Source organism: Filicampus tigris, chromosome 4 (assembly GCF_054856515.1).
Source record: "Filicampus tigris isolate MCC_2025a chromosome 4, RoL_Ftig_1.0, whole genome shotgun sequence".
Taxonomy (NCBI): Eukaryota; Metazoa; Chordata; class Actinopteri; order Syngnathiformes; family Syngnathidae; genus Filicampus; species Filicampus tigris.
Window position 1 is genome coordinate 21,294,085 of NC_141220.1, and position 17,295 is coordinate 21,311,379.

General features: G+C 40.6%; 4 protein-coding genes across 5 annotated transcripts; 3 read left to right on the plus strand and 1 right to left on the minus strand.

Moving 5' to 3' along the window:
• Positions 1-109: 109 nt before the first annotated feature.
• Positions 110-1,502, minus strand: LOC147148913 (dynein light chain roadblock-type 2-like). The gene is made up of 4 exons (XM_086027718.1): positions 1,418-1,502; positions 1,232-1,307; positions 345-512; positions 110-259 (listed from the first exon to the last, which is right to left on the minus strand). Exons 1-4 carry the CDS (start codon positions 1,418-1,420, stop codon positions 216-218), a joined length of 291 nt encoding a protein of 96 aa, XP_085883844.1. The 5' UTR covers positions 1,421-1,502; the 3' UTR covers positions 110-215.
• Positions 1,473-5,292, plus strand: psmd7 (proteasome 26S subunit, non-ATPase 7). Its single transcript, XM_086027713.1, has 8 exons — positions 1,473-1,638; positions 2,048-2,139; positions 2,236-2,328; positions 2,442-2,539; positions 2,617-2,697; positions 3,298-3,389; positions 3,763-3,961; positions 4,804-5,292. The coding sequence occupies exons 1-8, from the start codon at positions 1,565-1,567 to the stop codon at positions 5,053-5,055; spliced, it is 981 nt and encodes a 326-aa protein (XP_085883839.1). The 5' UTR covers positions 1,473-1,564; the 3' UTR covers positions 5,056-5,292.
• A 2,076-nt stretch (positions 5,293-7,368) lies between these two features.
• Positions 7,369-14,590, plus strand: hprt1l (hypoxanthine phosphoribosyltransferase 1, like). Of its 2 annotated transcripts, none has more exons than XM_086027714.1 (9): positions 7,369-7,733; positions 8,580-8,686; positions 9,729-9,912; positions 10,210-10,275; positions 10,376-10,393; positions 11,181-11,263; positions 12,955-13,001; positions 13,489-13,565; positions 14,093-14,590. In XM_086027714.1, the coding sequence occupies exons 1-9, from the start codon at positions 7,716-7,718 to the stop codon at positions 14,138-14,140; spliced, it is 648 nt and encodes a 215-aa protein (XP_085883840.1). In that variant the 5' UTR covers positions 7,369-7,715; the 3' UTR covers positions 14,141-14,590. The 2 variants fall into 2 exon arrangements, with proteins under 2 accessions (XP_085883840.1, XP_085883841.1); XM_086027715.1 differs by lacking the exon at positions 7,369-7,733 and adding an exon at positions 8,061-8,221.
• A 669-nt stretch (positions 14,591-15,259) lies between these two features.
• Positions 15,260-17,133, plus strand: nudt7 (nudix (nucleoside diphosphate linked moiety X)-type motif 7). Its single transcript, XM_086027719.1, has 3 exons — positions 15,260-15,448; positions 15,923-16,081; positions 16,181-17,133. Exons 1-3 carry the CDS (start codon positions 15,296-15,298, stop codon positions 16,529-16,531), a joined length of 663 nt encoding a protein of 220 aa, XP_085883845.1. The 5' UTR covers positions 15,260-15,295; the 3' UTR covers positions 16,532-17,133.
• Positions 17,134-17,295: the final 162 nt, after the last annotated feature.

A 17,295-nucleotide genomic window follows, 5' to 3' on the forward strand; every position in this document is an offset into this window, starting at 1 on the left:
CAAAAAATACAAACCTGAAAACGGAAGTCAACCCAAACATATTTTTTCCAGAATATGTGCTATGCAGTTACTCTAGTCTAAACACTGTATTCTGATTAAAATTGCGTTGGTGCAGTATGAGAAATCCACCCATTTTTTGCAAGCTCAGGAGGCGGCCATTTTGTCAATTGGCAATTCAGCACTTCCCTTGAAGGATAACACATAACTAGGGCGCCTCAGCCATCACACCGCTGGAGGACGATGACCAGAGAGTCACTCTCTGAGGATACACAAGATAAGAAAATACCAGGTTTCTCAGTTTCTCATGCGATTTGTCATTATGAATCATATTTTGACACAATTACCAGGTGCGATCATGATCTCTTGGTTCTTGATGCCAATGCGGAGAACAGTGAGATTGTTCTGAGGGTCAATGTCTCTCACTGTGCTGGTGGCCATCATGGTTAGGTGGCGAAGCAGTCCCGCGTACTTTGCGGCTTTGGAGTTCTCGAACGTTGATCGGACTGGGATACCTGGCAGACAGTATTTTACTTCTGTGGTTACATTTTTTTTAATCATTGTTAGATTTGTCTTGATTAGGCAAATCCAGTAGCAACTGAAACAGTGACAAAAGTCACAATAATACAAAGTGAGGTATAGGTATTAGCAAAACGTTGTATAAGGTATTATGTGCAATACAAAGAAACAGATGCAATTACAAAATACATCTGATAAACAAAGACCTTTTAAATAGATGCCCAGGCTCCCATTTAGTGTCTATAGTTAAAGAAATTAAATTCCCCACTCTACAATTGTGTTGGTGGAATATGAGTTAAGAAGCAAAAAGTTTTTAGTCATCTCAGGGAGCGGCCATTTTGTCACTTGCCATCGAAAACTCACCTGTTTTGTGAAGTTGAGCTGTGATTGGTCGTTTCCTGAGCCCTGAGCAACTGTGCTGCTTAATTCATATTCCACAAACACAATATTAATCAGAATATTAAGTTTAGACTAGTGGGGCTCTATAGGACATTTTATGTAAAGATTTGTTTGGGGTAGACTTCCACTTTAAGATGAGTAAATGCCTTCCTCAAATAGATGCGGTGTCCCAACTCCCAATGAGACGTGCTTAGGGTGTGTGATGTCTGCTTAAGACAACTGAAGACAAACACAAATAATACCCTCAAATAAATGCCATTTTATGTGCACTGTGGACTAGTCGCAAGTCAATGGCAAAGGTTTTTTCTCCCTTTACCTTCTGCATTGGCGACTATCGTTCCAATCACGCTCCCATTAGCTTCCACTCTCTGAAGAGTTTCCTCCACCTCTGCCTGCAAGATACAAAAAATAGTAAAAGGGTTATGTCATTATACGCAAAAATACAGAATCCCCCCCACGCAACACATATACGATCATATGAATCGAAAGTAAAAATTGAAACCATTTTATCGGTGACTCTTCTGTCAGTCTCGCGTCCTCAAATTGCCAATGGATACCGAAGTGACGTTTACGGAAGTGACGTCTGACGTCTGCGGAAGTGCATCGTAACCGTCGTTGTTTTCAGGCGTCTGTGGTAATAGCGAAGAAAATGCCGGAGCTAGCGGTGGAAAATGTGGTCGTTCATCCGTTGGTATTGCTCAGCGTGGTCGACCATTTTAACAGGTTGGTGCCTTTAATACGTGATTTGGTACTGTGAGGCTCGTCGCTGTTTAAAACAATAAAAAATAAAGTCCCAGACACCCAGCATTGCAAGTGCGCTATGGGCTAAGCTAATGTTAGTCATGCTGAGTCAGAGCGTCATTGAGAATGAATGGAGACGAGGCTAGCATAGTTAGCGCACTCGTGCTAGCTGTATTTCCCACAAATACGATCTTAATCACGCCATCAGGTTTATAGAATCATATATTTGACAGGTAGACGCTTTTGTACATGAATACTAAGACATAAAACACTTCTGACATTTTGTCAGTGGTGTAATAAGTGGTGTCATGCTTAGCATGAAGCGTTTTACCTCGGTGACGAAAAATGAGCATGAGCTCAATGTTAACTGTGTCTTAATTCATTGGTGCAGAATAGGCAAGGTTGGCAATCAAAAAAGAGTGGTGGGCGTCCTCTTGGGGTCGTGGCAGAAGAAAGTTCTTGATGTTTCAAATAGCTTTGCAGGTGAGTGTGTTTACATTGTCAAATCAACGTGACATGTTTAAATCTGAGTACCGTAATTGTTAAAAAATAAACCTTCCATCTATGTTTATGTGCCAGTACCGTTCGACGAAGATGACAGGGATGACTCTGTGTGGTTCCTGGACCACGACTACTTGGAGAACATGTATGGCATGTTCAAGAAAGTCAATGGTAAGATTTGACAAGTGCCTATCTATTTAATTCCTGTGAATTTAGAGCTCAGCCCTATCTGTATTTTATTTTGTTTTGCATTAAACATGTACTCGTACACATTACCTTTTTAGCCAGAGAAAGAATTGTGGGTTGGTACCACACGGGGCCCAAGTTGCACAAGAACGACATCGCAATCAACGAGCTCATCAAGCAGTACTGTACCAATTCAGTAAGAAACTACATTATTTGATTTCTTTGCTTCAAGTGTCTTGTAAGCTTTACATTGTGCCTCTTTTACCCTCCTAGGTTTTAGTCATTATTGACGTGAAGCCCAAAGACCTCGGCCTTCCTACAGAAGCGTACATCTCCGTAGAAGAAATACATGACGTAAGTGAACAATAATAACAATGCGTTCCAGACACACCCGCTAGGTGAAAATCTGCAATATAGAGAGACTATATTAAAATAATTTTTGTGTGGTTTTTTTCATGTAATTTACCCCTTCCACAGGCCTTAAGTACATTTAAACTTAATTTGACGGTAACTTACAATGCAAAATGCCCTAGACAGGCTAACAGTAAGTAGCAAAAATGTTGCTGAAATTATAAGTATTCAAACAACTGCTACTTTAACACATTCAGAGCAGCAACACACATGAAGAGAGCCTACAACAATACTCGCAAGCATATAATCTCTCCGGGAGCAACGACTATTACTGAAGTTTAGTTGCTGACCTACTCTGCCTCTTCTCACTGTCAATTTTCATGCGGCATCTCTTCCAGTAGACCTCAGTGGTGCCCGGCGTGTTGCAGCACAATGTAGTACTACTTCAATGAAGGCGTACCAATCTAAATTCGAACTTGCTTGTACTGTATACTGTAAAAAAAATCCAAGGATCACTTAAAAATTTGCGATAGTGAGGGACACAAATGTGAACCGTGATATAGCTATATTTTAACATGGCACCAATGTATCGTTTCTTTGTAGGATGGAACGCCAACATCCAAGACGTTTGAGCACGTCACCAGCGAGATTGGAGCTGAGGAAGCGGAAGAAGTGGGAGTGGAGCACCTGCTCAGGTACTCAGTCAGAGCAGTTACGCTCTCGCTATAACCATAGTCATAAATCAATCATTGCTGTCAAATGAAGATGATTATTTGGGTTGTTGCCAAGCTTTCTCTCGCTGAATGTGAATATGAGTGGGAGTGGTTGCCTCTATGTCCATTGACTGGCGCCCTGTGCAGGGTTACCATTTCATTCAACAACAACTGTTAAAAGTTCATCTTCATATTTGTGTTTTGCTGTGCATTTTTCCCGCCCAATTTGAGAGTGAACTTAGGCAAGACGACTCAAAGTTTGTTCCCAGTTATTTGCGTCCAAGCGCCATGTGCGCAAGATGCGTGCACCTGTTACCTCGCTCGCCGTTCTATCACCGCGTTCGTGTGTGCGCAGGGATATCAAGGACACCACGGTGGGCACGCTGTCGCAGCGCATCACAAATCAAGTCCACGGTCTGAAGGGGCTCAACTCCAAGCTGCTGGAAATCCGCTCGTACCTGGAGAGGGTGGCCGCCGGCAAGCTTCCCATCAACCACCAGATCATCTACCAGCTGCAGGACGTCTTCAACCTGCTGCCCGACGTCAATCTGCTGGTAGGTTTTGAATCGTAGCCGCCCAAAGTCATACTTGAGTTGCAAAAAGACACATTTGAAGACAAGAAACAACAACTTTCAGTTATCATTTTTAGCTCTGTACAAAACGTTGTTTACATTGCCACATACAATTAAATTGTGTTCATTGAACATTTGTACATTTAAAACGGGTAACAGGACTATTTCTGTTGTATTCGATGAATTCCACTCGTGTCACATAGATTCTCATTTCTATTGGATTATTGATTATTTCCACAAGATGGTGCAAATTCCCCACACATGAACCAATGATTTACATGTTGTGTGGCTAATAGAAAAGCATTTCACATATTTTGAACAAGGTTGAGGAATTTACAAATGAAGTCAACTTTTCTATACTAAAAAAAGGCTGATGTCGATTTGAAAACTGAAACACATTTTTCTGTTCAGGAATGCAAGTAAATAGGTATCATTTTAAAGGAAACAAGTGCGGAACTATTTTTTGCAGTTATGAAAACAGAAAATTCAAGAATCTCAATACAGTGATGCCTTCCTTGAGATATGAGTGACTCGACTTACAAGTTTCAAAGTCCACTATCCTAATGCTAACATAGTGAAAGACTTCTTCGTTTGTCTGCATGACTGTACTGTATTACACTGCTGCACCGTGGCAAAGTCTTGCACAGCAGATGGTGCCGCAGTGTTAATCATGATGCACAAACTGCTGATTTATTTACATTCTGCTTAATTGTTATGTATGAAATTCATTAAAGAGGATTCTTTTGTACTTGTTATTCTTCTACCTCAGGTCCACCGTCTATTCTGTGTTGTTGTTTGACTGTTGCCGACTTTTGTCTGGGTAGGAGTTCACCAAGGCCTTCTACCTGAAGACCAACGACCAGATGCTGGTGGTCTACCTGGCGTCGCTCATCCGCTCGGTGGTGGCCCTGCACAACCTGATCAACAACAAGATCTCCAACCGGGACGCTGAGAAGAAGGAGGGCCAGGAGAAGGAGGAGGGTAAGAAGGAGAAGAAAGAGGACAAGGAGAAGAAAGAGGACAAGGAGAAGGACAAAACGGACAGCGCCAAGAAAGACGAGAAAAAGAAGAAATGAGCGGCTCTCGGGCTATGCGTAAGACTCTGTGGGGGACGGTGTCAACTGAGATACGCACACACTCGTATACAAAGACTGTTCTTGATGATGTTGGTGGCTACCTTTGTGTTCTGAAACACGAGAACGCGTTCCTCGTGTTTTCATAGTTGCCATAAATCTGGTGCTGCGTTGCACCTCGGCATTGCTCTTTTTGTAAGATGCTTTCTGTATCACTTATTAAATTGGAATCAGAATCAATTCAGTGGGTTTTGCTTTTAGCTGCCCACAATTTTTGTTTGGTCTTTGAAGGCGGGTAAAAATAGTACATGCTCGGTGTAACTGAATGAGCACAAGTAGCGACATGCTGCATTCTTTCTATCAGGCTTACAGGTTCATTTAAAGACCTTGTCGAAATAATACCACACGGTTGGTGCAAAGAACTTTCCTTCACCTGGGTAAGTGCGTAATGTCATCTCAGCGGCATGTCACGCTTCTCATCAAGTCATGTCATTCAGGGGCGAAAACTAAGTTGCGTGCTATTTACGGTTAAATGAACAGCCGAGACGCCGCTTGTGGAAAAACACTTAAGAGTTGTGGCAACACGGCAAAGCTTGTGAAACGCCTCAGATTAAATCACAACACAGAATTTGAGACTTTTATGACGAGGCGGCCGGAAGAGGAGCACAGCGTGTTCCCCTTAGTGCTGCAGGCAGGCACAATCCAGGTACAGATGCAGAAAATTGTTGTGCTTTAAGCAGCAGCGTTGATGTTGAAGTTGTTCAAATTAACATGCTTATGAAATAAATAATTAGTAATAATTATAATAACAATGCATCAGATTTATGTAGCGCTTTTCTGGACACTCAAAGACGATTTACAATGGATATGTTATTCATGCGCTCACACGTTCACGCTTTGGTGGTGGTAAGCTATGTATGTAGCCAGAGCTGCCCTAAGGCAATCATGCTTCAACAAATAGCTGCATGAGGTCAGTTTGGAGCAATGAGTTGCATAGATAATCCCACAAACAGAAAAGACTAGATTTATTTAGGTGTTTCCCAAAGAAACAATCATTTAAAGTGGATTACAATACGCTTGGCATCATTAAATTATACAGAGCAATTTAAAAAAAAAAAGCCATGGAGAACTTGGAGAACAAAAATACACTAGAATAAATGGATTTAAAAAACTATAAAATATCTTACTTTATTACTCAACTGAAATATCTTATGATCAGAAGTATTTAGACCCTGACACATTTTATTGATTAGAAGCACCCTTTTCAGCGAGTACAGCCATGAGTCTTCTTGGGAATGATGGAACAAGTTTTTCACACCTGGATTTTGGGATCTCTGCCTCTCCAGTTCGGTCAGGCTGGATGTGGTGAACGATGGTGGGCAGCCATTTTCAGGTCTCTCCAGAGATGTAGGGATTGTATTGGGCAGATAATGAGCAGTGCCTGGGTTTCTCCACGCATACATCTTAGAATTAACACCAAAAAGTAAAATGTTGGTCTCATCAGACCAGAGAATCTTGTTTCTCATAGTCTGGGAGTCCTTCATGTGTTTTTCGGCAAACTCTTTGCGGGCGAGCCTTCTGTCGGGCATCTATTGTTTATCGCCTACAAAATGGGCGTCCGTCATAAGCAGAGAGGCGGACCGGTCCGTCACATAGGACGTATGCCCAGCTCTGTGTGTGTGTGTGTGTGTGTATATATATATATATATATATACACACATACATCTATATCCATATATATATATATATATATATATATATATATATATATATATATATATATATATATATATATATATATATATATATATATATATATATATATATATATATATATATACACACATACATCTATATCCATATATATCTATATCCATATATATATATATATATATATATATATATATATATACACATACATCTATATATACACATACATCTATATCCATATATAATTCTAGTAAAATGCCCAGCTCAGTCTATATGAATTATAATAAAACAAAAACCAATAAAACTTTTTATTTTTGAGTTACGAGACACATCCGTATTTATTTGCACAAAGTATTGAGTTGCCGATGCTCTAAAATCGATGGTAATCATCTGCCCCCCCCCCTTTTTTTTTTCTAAAACAGTATTGCATCTTGAAACAATGAAGAGCAGTTTATCAGTCCCAGTTTGTGAAATTATATTTCTGTCAAATATGTGACTTACAGTAAGTAGGTAACCCAATTGTAGTTTATTAAGTGTGTTTTGTGTTTGGGTAGAAATGTACCGAAACAGTCATAATAAAAGCATGATGACGATGATCTAAAAGGCGAAGTAGGGCGCTTTAAACTGCGTCATTTCCAGCCTCTCGTTGTCTCTCATTTTAGAACACTCCTGCAGTTTCCTGCACTTCGTTTGCACCGCCGGCCGGTACCGGTACCTACAGTCCTCCCGTGTCCAGACACCTCGCCCCTAACCCTCGCGTCGTACAAATCAGATTATTACTATTAGGGCAGCAAAAGTGGATCCTGACATAAGAGGCTTAAATCCTCCACTCTCATTCCGGGCTTCTTCATCCCGACTGCGGCGGAGGCGTCCGCGCTGAGCACCGAGCATGACTGCTCTGCTTCTTCTCTGAGACGAACCGGGACCGGGGCCGGACAACCAGCAACAACGACATGGCGTCGTATCTCCAGGTGAGGCCGCCGCCGACTTCGACACAAAGACGTCCCTCCGTTAATTAATTCATGAGGCTGCTGTATGCGCCGCATTAGTCACAAGCGTCGAAACGAGGCTGGTCAGGTGTGCCTTATCTCGTTCACTGAAGCACTTTGTGTGTGATAAATGTGCGTTTTTATTGTTGATATTTGGGGTGAGTGTGAGCGCGTCCCCGAGAAGGGTGAAACAGGTGGTTGAGAAGCTGGGCTGTTGCCAAGGCGCGTGCACGTGGACCACCTCGCCTCTGCATTTAGGGAAATGGAAACACGTACGGCACTCTCTGACCGTCTGATTTTTTTCGGGGGTTTATTTGAAGGATTTTCCCAATTGCACAGAGAAAAAAACGCATACCTTTAACCATAATACGCGTTTTTAAAAAAAATCGAATTGTCCCAGCATCTGAGTAGCACTGGTGGTAACTTGTTGCTAGGCAGATTTCATACGATCATGACTTTCCCAAAAGCAGGTACGCTTTTTTGTCTTCTCGCAACTTCTTCACTCATCCGTGCCATTTCCTCCCATTTCTCTCACACTTGCTCAGAGGAAACACAAAACAACATTCATTATTAACAAATATAAACAATAACCCAGCAATTGATTAACACAATTGGTCGTCCCCTTGTTTCTAGGCAGTTACTAAATCCACAGATGTTGTACTAAATAGAACTGCCACAAATGCAATCACCACTGCCCACATAACTAAATCCAATGTCAAAATCACATAGAGCAGGTGCGAATCACAAAGTCACGATGACGTATGATACGCAGAACAAATTGGCAGAAGTCTGCACTGTTTTCATAAGTGCCTCCTTTTCTGCATACAGATCGCTGATGATGAGAAAGGCTACGACCTGGACCATTTCTGTGTCCCTAGACATTACGAGAAGGACTTAGACAAGGTGATCATTCCTCATGGACTCATTATGGACAGGTGAGCAACACGAGGGGGACGTTCACGCCCATGTGTTTTGATAGTCCGGTGCACCTGGTTGCATTTGCTTCTCAAATCACGGCAGTCCTTTTTGCACGAGGTGAATTTGAATGAGGGTTTTGGAAGGCAGGAGTGTGCAGTAGGGTAAGGCACGCAGGGGATTATTTTAATTAAATTTTGGATAATTGCCCAGTCCTAGTTTGCTTTAAGTGACAAATAAACAAAAGATAATTCAACATTGAAACATCAAAAATGTTCAACCAAACCATCTACTAATGAAAGTGTACCAGCTTCATGTTAACATAAAATGCAAAATGACATAGACAGGTCGAATGGAAATTAATATACAGTAGATGTTATGGTATTTATCAACCTTCAAAAAACTGCTTCTTTAACACACATGGAATAGTAATGGCGCATACAACAATACTCACTGGTTACCCATTAAAAGAATCACTTAAAGCGGAAGTCAACCCAAACATTTTTTCAAGAATATGTTCCCAGCAGGCCCACTATTTGAAACACAGCATTCTGATTCATTTTGCATTTGTGGAATATAAATTAAGCAGCAAAATGCACTCGTTTTAGCCATCTCCGGGGGCGGCCATTTTGTCTTCTGTCAACTGAAAATGACATCTTAACTGCTCACAACGAACCAATCACAGCTGACCTGTTTTCTGAACCTGAGCCGTGATTGGTCGTTGTGAGCAGTTGTGATGTCATTTTCAGTCGACAGAAGACAAAATGGCCGCCCCCAGAGATGTCTAAAAACGAGTGGATTAACACTTATTCCACAAACGCGATATTTATCAGAATGCCCTGCTTCAACTAGTGGGCTTGCATAGAACATATTCTTGAAAAAAATATGTTTGCGTTGACTTCCGCTTTAAAAATCAGTGATACAGTCGTGGCGCCAAAGATGAACTATGATACAGCGGGGGTTCACTGTAATGGGCAAAAACTCTTTGTTTATAATTTACACAGATGACATTTATTCTGTGCTGTATTGCAGTTCCCTGTGAATGTTTTTCTTGTGCTCCAGGACGGAGCGCTTGGCCCGCGACATCGTGCGGGACATGGGGGGCCACCATATCGTCGCCCTTTGTGTGTTGAAGGGCGGCTACAAATTCTTCGCAGACCTGCTGGACTACATTAAGTCGCTGAACCAGAACAGCGATAAATCGGTCCCGCTGACGGTGGATTTCATTAGAGTGAAAAGTTACTGTGTAGGTTCACGCTCTCTCTCTTTTCATTGCCACCATCTTGTGTGAGATTTATGGAGGTGACTTTAAAAGTAGAAACAGTCACAGTTTCTTATGTAATATTCCAGTTTCTTGACATTTTGAATTGAGCTAAATTCCATGTGGTGTAAGCAATAATCACAAACATTCTAAAGAATAAAATCATGACTTTTAAGTTTTGTAATTGAATTACGGAAATATTACATTTTCCACCGTATTCAAATTTCTTCTTTGGAACTATAACAATAAGCCTTGACAGTGTAACCTCTCTACGACCCCTAGAATGACAAATCAACCAACAATGTCAAAGTCATTGGAGGCGATGAGCTGTCCAGTCTCTCAGGCAAGGTCAGTTCCCTCCTCATTATTATTATTGTCTCTAATCATTTATAACCGTGTAAAAATGGCTCTCATTAACACTTTTTTTTTTTTTTTTTAATCTTTCCAGCACGTTTTGATTGTTGAGGTAAGATACAATACGCTTTCTTGGACAAATAGCTTTCAATGGGGTTTACACATACCGATTTTTAATGTTAACCACACACTTCAGGATTTGCGATTGTATTCAACAGGTTTAACATATTGCCTCACGCTACAAGATTATTGCCGAGGATAATCTTGTTCAAGTACTGTTTCCCATTTATTTAGCCAAGGTGATAAAAATCATATGATAAAAATCTCACAGCACGCCACCAAACAGAAATGTCCCAGTAAGTACTGCACACTGAAATAGCGACGATCTTGTGTAATTTTAACAACAGTGATATAGGAATTAGGGCATATTTAAAAGCAACCTAAAAAAAAAAAAACGGTAGCACCGGTTGGCCTGGAATTGACCGGCCGTTCGAGAGTTGTCCCAAATTTCCCAATTACCATCCCGTGATCGGTGATAGCCGTACCATAGCTATATGCCATATTAAATCGCAGCTGACTTCTTTGTCTTCCCACCGTGAATTATCTTAATTTTTTGTATATTCTAATTTGGGTGACATGCTATCTTATGAATTAAAAAATGCTTTTCGAGATCTTTTGTAAACGTATGTATATTTCCAAAGGAGGAGGGGCAATATAAAATCTTGCCTAGGGCGTCACATTGAATCAGGCTGGCTCTGATTTACAATCATTTGACAGTTGCGCCTTCACTGAATTTAATGCTTGAATTCATCCCGATTATCGGTATATGTGTGCCCCGCTTAAGAAAACACCTGTTTTTTGTGTTGACCAATCATGCCCTGCCTCCCCGTGTACAAAAGGACATCGTGGAGACGGGAAAGACGATGCAGACGCTGCTGTCCCTGCTAAGTGAAAGCAGGCCCAAGATGGTGAAAGTGGTGAGGTTAGTCAGGCCATTCGCCCACATCCAGGAAGCAGACCGCGAGCGTGCTTCCAGGCAGCTTGCACGTGAACGCTAATGGACACTCTTACTTTCAGCATGGAGCGGCTTAAGACTTAATCTGTACTAAGAGAGAGAATGAGAGCCAGAGAGTGTGGCAGGGAAGTGTTTGAAGCTTTGTAGGTTTCCTGTTATGGGTGTAAAAATAGCATTGTCTTGCCCGATATATATAGCCAGTCCTTTCAAGCACTGATGAGGAAAATCATTTTTTAAAGCACTTAAAACAAAGTAGGCTAAGAAGACCACGCCTTAACGGAGACTAATAGTGAACCCTATTTTTATTGTGGCAAGACAAACATTAATAACACAACTAGAATGTAAAGAATTCAACAGTTTATGCCCGATGATTAAGTCATTGTGTGACTTCTTCGGGTGTGCATGCCTTTTCCACCAGGGGGCAGCATAATACAGGCATATTTTAAGGAGACAGCCATAACTGCTCAGTAAGCTGCAGTAATAGTCATTTTTCACAGAGGATGAAGAATATATGCATATCGTCGCTGTCCTGCGAAAAACACTTATCTCCAATTTTGGAAACTTTTTTAATTTTTACTTTAATGCGATGTCTGTAACACAGAAATATGATTCATGTTAAAATAAGAAAATGAAAAAAATGGAGATAAGTGTTTTTCACATGACAGCGACGATATAGTGTTTGTGTTCAAATATCTGTTGTTTGAAGGGCTATAACCACAACCCCAATGCTATTAATTAGCCTGTCTATGGTATTTTGTATTTTGTGTTAGCTAGCACTTACTGTATCTTGAAGTTGTTACTCATTACTATGCTATACCATATTTAGTATAAGGAGACCATATGATTAAAAAAAAAAAATCATATATTCATACACTTTAAAGTAGGACCTGTTCTCACTTGCTTGCACAGTTCTCTAAATAAGATGCCAAGCGTGCTTGCTTCAAGCTGTTTGTCACTCCCAGGTCAAATTTACTGTATAATTAACACAAAACAACAAAATTGAATTAAATTGTATATTTAAATAGCAAAATATCCACCCGCTCAGTTAACATCATAGACGACCTGAAAGAAATTTGTTAGGGTAATTGTAAACCTTCGAGCGACTGCTCCTTTAACACACACGGAGCAGCAACATATATAAACAGAGCATCGAACAATACTCATAGGCATCTATTCTCACTTTTCCGTGGGAACGATGACCTTGATGGGCGAGGAAGCATTCCAGGGACCCAACTATTTTTACTGAAACAATTAAAAAGTCAACGTTTCCATAATAACCTTTTCAAACGCGACAGTGCTTCCTAAAGATCCCTCAGGCTGGTTTGAGCGATAAACTTTGACCCCAAAACACAACGGAGTTGCGGCGCACGAGCTAATTTTAGCTTTGTGAACTAATTCAAGTGCCTGCAGTAGAAATGAGATCCCGCATTGACTTCATTCGCCACAAGCATTAAGATTGTTTTTAAAAACGCCATCATGTTCACATGACACCGTAGTCTAAATAATAGCAATACAGTACACAATCGAAGTCAAATGTTTTCTATGTTTATCCTGCAATTGACTTACTTGCACTTGGTTGCATATTTGTAAAGAGGTTATATTTAAGATATTTTCTATTCAGTGTCATTTATCATGATCACGCATCTTCCTATTTGCAGCCTGCTGGTGAAGAGGACTCCCAGGAGTTCAGGGTATAGACCAGATTGTGAGTACATCTACTGGCACGTATGTATTTTTATGTAACGATGCAATGCATTGCTTTTCATCACTGTCTTTTTCGAAAAGGGCTTTTAGCATTATCAAATAAAGCTGTGATCGGGATTAACATTAATTTCAGGAAAAATGCTTGCACTTGAACACCACATGTTGTTACATAATGTTTTTAGCGTTGATAATCTCAAGATTGTCCCTTAAGGATGCTTGCTAGCAGTGCTAGGATGCTGCATTCACTTAATGCTGATTGGATGCAAGTCGCCACACTTAATACAACAAACCTCCTTTATCGTGGGGGATAACTTCTGAACTGTATGTTTTATACAACCCACAGGCTTTAAATACATTGGAACTTATAAGAATGGTATACAGCGGGGGTTCACTGTACTGCAGGCTTTTCTTTTCCTGCACCTCCATTTGTCGTTTGAATGGCTGTTGCTAGCATGGTCTAACAATGCTAACATGTTTTTACTCTGTAGACATTGGATTTGAGGTGCCTGACGCCTTCCTAGTGGGCTACGCTTTGGACTACAACGAATACTTTAGAGATCTCAGTGTAAGTAAGCATTTGTAAAAAATACATGAACTATTGTGCCAGGGGGGGCAGTCTCTTCACAGTACCGCAAAACACAGTTGACAGTGTGGTGTGCAGTACATTTTTTAGTCTTTATATGGATGTCAGCTTTTTGTCAACTACCTGTTCATTTAACATCAATGACAAACAAAATGAATGCCACTTTCAAATAAAGCTACTGCTAAATGAGAAATGCACCACAGCTTTCACACACAGATCCTGAAATAGTACCAATTCTTTCACACAGAGTGGCTACAAAATTTGTCTCTTTCACAGACGCCCTACAGAATTACTTTTACACCCTTTACTTGAGGTTTCCAAAAAATAGCCATCTTATGCCACGTAGAGACCGTGCGTGATTATTCACTCTGAGCTCCGTCAAAATTTCAACCTCTTTCTGGCCTCCAATTTTCAACTGTGTACAGATGCCATGTAGGTATACCGCCCCTTTCACACGGAGACCATGTATAAATAGCAAACGTTGCTATTATTTCTCTGCTCCCTCACAGCACATCTGCATACTGAACGACGAAGCCAAGGAGAAGTATAAAGTGTGACGCAACGACGACTCAAATGGATGATGTCTGGGAACACTGACGAGCCTCCTCCTCTATCTTTATTTTTATACACAAAAGTCCACAAAATGTGCAGAGAACATTTTCTTACCACCTGTGACTGAAACAGTTATGATGGATATCTTGGTTGTTTGATTTATTTATTTATTGATGTTAAGAATTGTTTGACCTGTACATTTAGATTTATCTTTATTATTATAAGGAAAGAGAATGTAACTCATTTGCTGACTCAGGCTTTTCAGTGAGTGGAAAGTAGCCTTTTAGTTTGCACATATATTCCCACCACCTATATGTTAATACTGTATAATGTCATTGTACTGTATAGTCACACATTATGCCAAGCGAACTGATGACTAACAACGTACTGTATGTTTTATTTGGTAAATGAAATGTTCATCATAACGGCGCAGCAATACAATTCAGTTGAAAGCACGACCATGTTTCATTTATGTCGCACACAAGACCGTTTCCCAGTAGGCTAAGGGGAGTAATAATGACAAAAAATATTGTACGATCATTATAAAGATTGACAGTTCATGGTTTAAATAATTACATACGGCACTAACTAGTTCATTGCGTGCCTTTCATAACCTTTCATAACCTCGGAACAGCATCAGAAGACCTCTGTAATCATGAACTACAATACATCACTTAATACACCGAAAAACATGCATACGGCATACTAAAGTTAATCAACCACAATAAAAACAGAGGATGCGATTTTATTATCACTATAAGATTTGGATAGACATGGAAACGTGTCCGATATTAAAAGTTCCACTTCCACGTCTCCCTTAAAACAATTCCAAGTGCAGTACAGTACTCAAAGGTCCTCCAATTCTAGGTGGCGCTGTAGGGGCTTCTGGTAGTTAGGACCGCTGTCATTCCCTCTTTATAATAAAGTTCGTCGTGTCGTTGACGGTATTTCCTTTTCACTTTAGCTTTTAATATTTATATATCTTTTTTTTTTTACAGTACTGTATAACCTACATTACATTCATCTTTATTTACAACCCTACAGTTAAACTAGAACGGAAGTTGTTTTTTTTAAACGACGTTGCTAAAAATCATGGGAGTTTACGTAAGTGTAGTTAGCTGGCTCTCGTAACTTTTTCCCCACCTGCGAGCATTGACGTCATGGAGGAGACGATAGCGGCGTTCGAACCCTTCGACGCCAGAAAGCAAGCAGTCACTCTCCAAGTGGCCGAGCTGCCTCAAGCCTCCGTATTGGTCCCTCTGTTTCTGAGGAGCGGGAGGATACACACTCTGATGACCCAGCGCTCGGAACAGGTAAACCGGGTTGCACAGGTGCGAGGTGCCATGTCCTCACACTCTGGACCAGAGCTCACCCCCTCGAGGATCACATGGGTTGCCCCCAGCCGTGTTCTAAAAATAGCTCACCTGTAATGGGACATTGTGATTTCCTTTGAATGTTGTAGAAAGTGATAATTTGAAAATGTAAACTCTGAGCTTTATAGAAGTAGTATTTCATATTAGGGCTACAAATACTAATCTATCGAAAATGTATTTTTTAAATAAGAAAAAGAGCATTGACTGTCCTGTATTGTGTGTGTATAAAATCACACAATATATCCTAATAATAAATATGCTGTGGAATTTAGGGATTTCAGAGAGCACAAAAACTGTGATTGGGCAAGTAGCCCAAAAACTAGTTGGACAGTTCATGAGTAGCCTATTAGGGGAACACAGTATATTAACCCCCAACCTTTGTGTGTGTGTGTGGGGTGGGGTGGGCGTGCGCAGCTGAGGGTGAGCGCAGGTGAGGTGTGTTTCCCTGGCGGCAAGCGAGACCCCAGTGACAAAGACGAGGTGCACACGGCCTTGAGAGAGGCTCGCGAGGAGATCGGCCTTCCTCCGGGTGACGTCCATGTCATCTGCACACTGCAACCCATCCTCTCAAAGGTACAGTGACACCCCACAAGGCCCCGCCTCTTAAATGCACATGCATGTACACAGACACCACAAGAAGTTAAGGTCGTCAAAACTTTGTCTTTTGACCAGAATGGTCTCTTGGTGACTCCGGTGGTGGGCTTCATCCCAGAGTCGTTCCTCGCCCGTCCCAACCCTGCAGAGGTGAGTGCCGTTTTCACGGTTCCGTTGGACTTGTTTGTCGGACCCGGCGCCACCCCTCTCAAGGCCACGTGGGTGCCTTCAGTCTCCTTTGACTTTGTGGAGCCCCACACGGGAGCCAAGTATCACATTTGGGGTCTGACCGCCATGGTGGCCTTTGTGGTCGCCACCATCGCTCTCAAGACCAAATCAGAAGGTCATGCGACTTTTAACGCACAGGACTTGATGTGCAGGCTCAGGCAGAGGTTACAACAAAGAATGAGGACAGCAAGTAAACTGTGACTTGTCATATCATTTGACGTTTTAATAACCAATGAAGATTTTGACATGCACAAAAGACAGTTGGGGTTCATTTTTATTGTATAATTGTATTTTCTAGTTAGTAAAATTACAAAGTGGCGATATTTTTCAATGATTTTGAGTATAGATTTAATGCTAAAATGATTGATTTAATATTAACTCATTCTCTGCCAAGGACATGTGTGTCTTTTCACAGTCCAGCCATTCAATCCCAGGAATTTATTTATATTTTTTCAATTTTTTTCAAACGTTAGGATCAAAGAGGGTCCCAAAATGTCTGGCAGTCAATGAGTTAAAATGGTTTTGCGTCAGACAAAAAAATGTGTTCTCTCAATATTGCAACTTGAATTATGACTCCATCTTGTAATACAGTACTGTTATTCTTGTATTTTTGTAAAAATATATTTTTTAATTTGGCCCTAATTCTTCCTTCTGGCAGTGTAGTATGTTTCATATATTATATTTAAAAATATATAAATATGACTTCCAGCTTTGGTAAAAATAAGCACTTGAACCTTTTGTGGTATTTTGACTATTTTTCATTTTCTTCAATATGGCATGGCAATATTTGTATTTTATTGTAATAGCATAATTGCTTGTCATTTTTAGAAATTTGTTGCCTTCCTTCAACATTTGTGGATGACTGTGACCTGGAAGCCTGAGAACCTGTGCACATGAAAACATAAAAAAAATAAAACAAACTAGAACATTACTTTCAGCTATTTTTAGTTTTTGTATTTAGTTTT

Coding starts and splice junctions, on each gene's coding strand:
- nudt7 (XM_086027719.1), top strand. CDS start 15,296: ATGGAGGAGACGATAGCGGCGTTCGAACCCTTCGACGCCAGAAAGCAA. Junction 15,449..15,922: donor TGACCCAGCGCTCGGAACAG/GTAAACCGGGTT, acceptor GGGCGTGCGCAG/CTGAGGGTGAGCGCAGGTGA. Junction 16,082..16,180: donor TGCAACCCATCCTCTCAAAG/GTACAGTGACAC, acceptor TCTTTTGACCAG/AATGGTCTCTTGGTGACTCC.
- LOC147148913 (XM_086027718.1), bottom strand. Junction 513..1,231: donor GATAGTCGCCAATGCAGAAG/GTAAAGGGAGAA, acceptor ACTGTCTGCCAG/GTATCCCAGTCCGATCAACG. Junction 260..344: donor AGAGATCATGATCGCACCTG/GTAATTGTGTCA, acceptor GTGTATCCTCAG/AGAGTGACTCTCTGGTCATC.
- hprt1l (XM_086027714.1), top strand. Junction 8,687..9,728: donor CATGGACTCATTATGGACAG/GTGAGCAACACG, acceptor CTTGTGCTCCAG/GACGGAGCGCTTGGCCCGCG. Junction 11,264..12,954: donor AAGATGGTGAAAGTGGTGAG/GTTAGTCAGGCC, acceptor TCCTATTTGCAG/CCTGCTGGTGAAGAGGACTC.
- psmd7 (XM_086027713.1), top strand. CDS start 1,565: ATGCCGGAGCTAGCGGTGGAAAATGTGGTCGTTCATCCGTTGGTATTG. Junction 2,698..3,297: donor CCGTAGAAGAAATACATGAC/GTAAGTGAACAA, acceptor GTTTCTTTGTAG/GATGGAACGCCAACATCCAA. Junction 3,962..4,803: donor TGCCCGACGTCAATCTGCTG/GTAGGTTTTGAA, acceptor TTGTCTGGGTAG/GAGTTCACCAAGGCCTTCTA.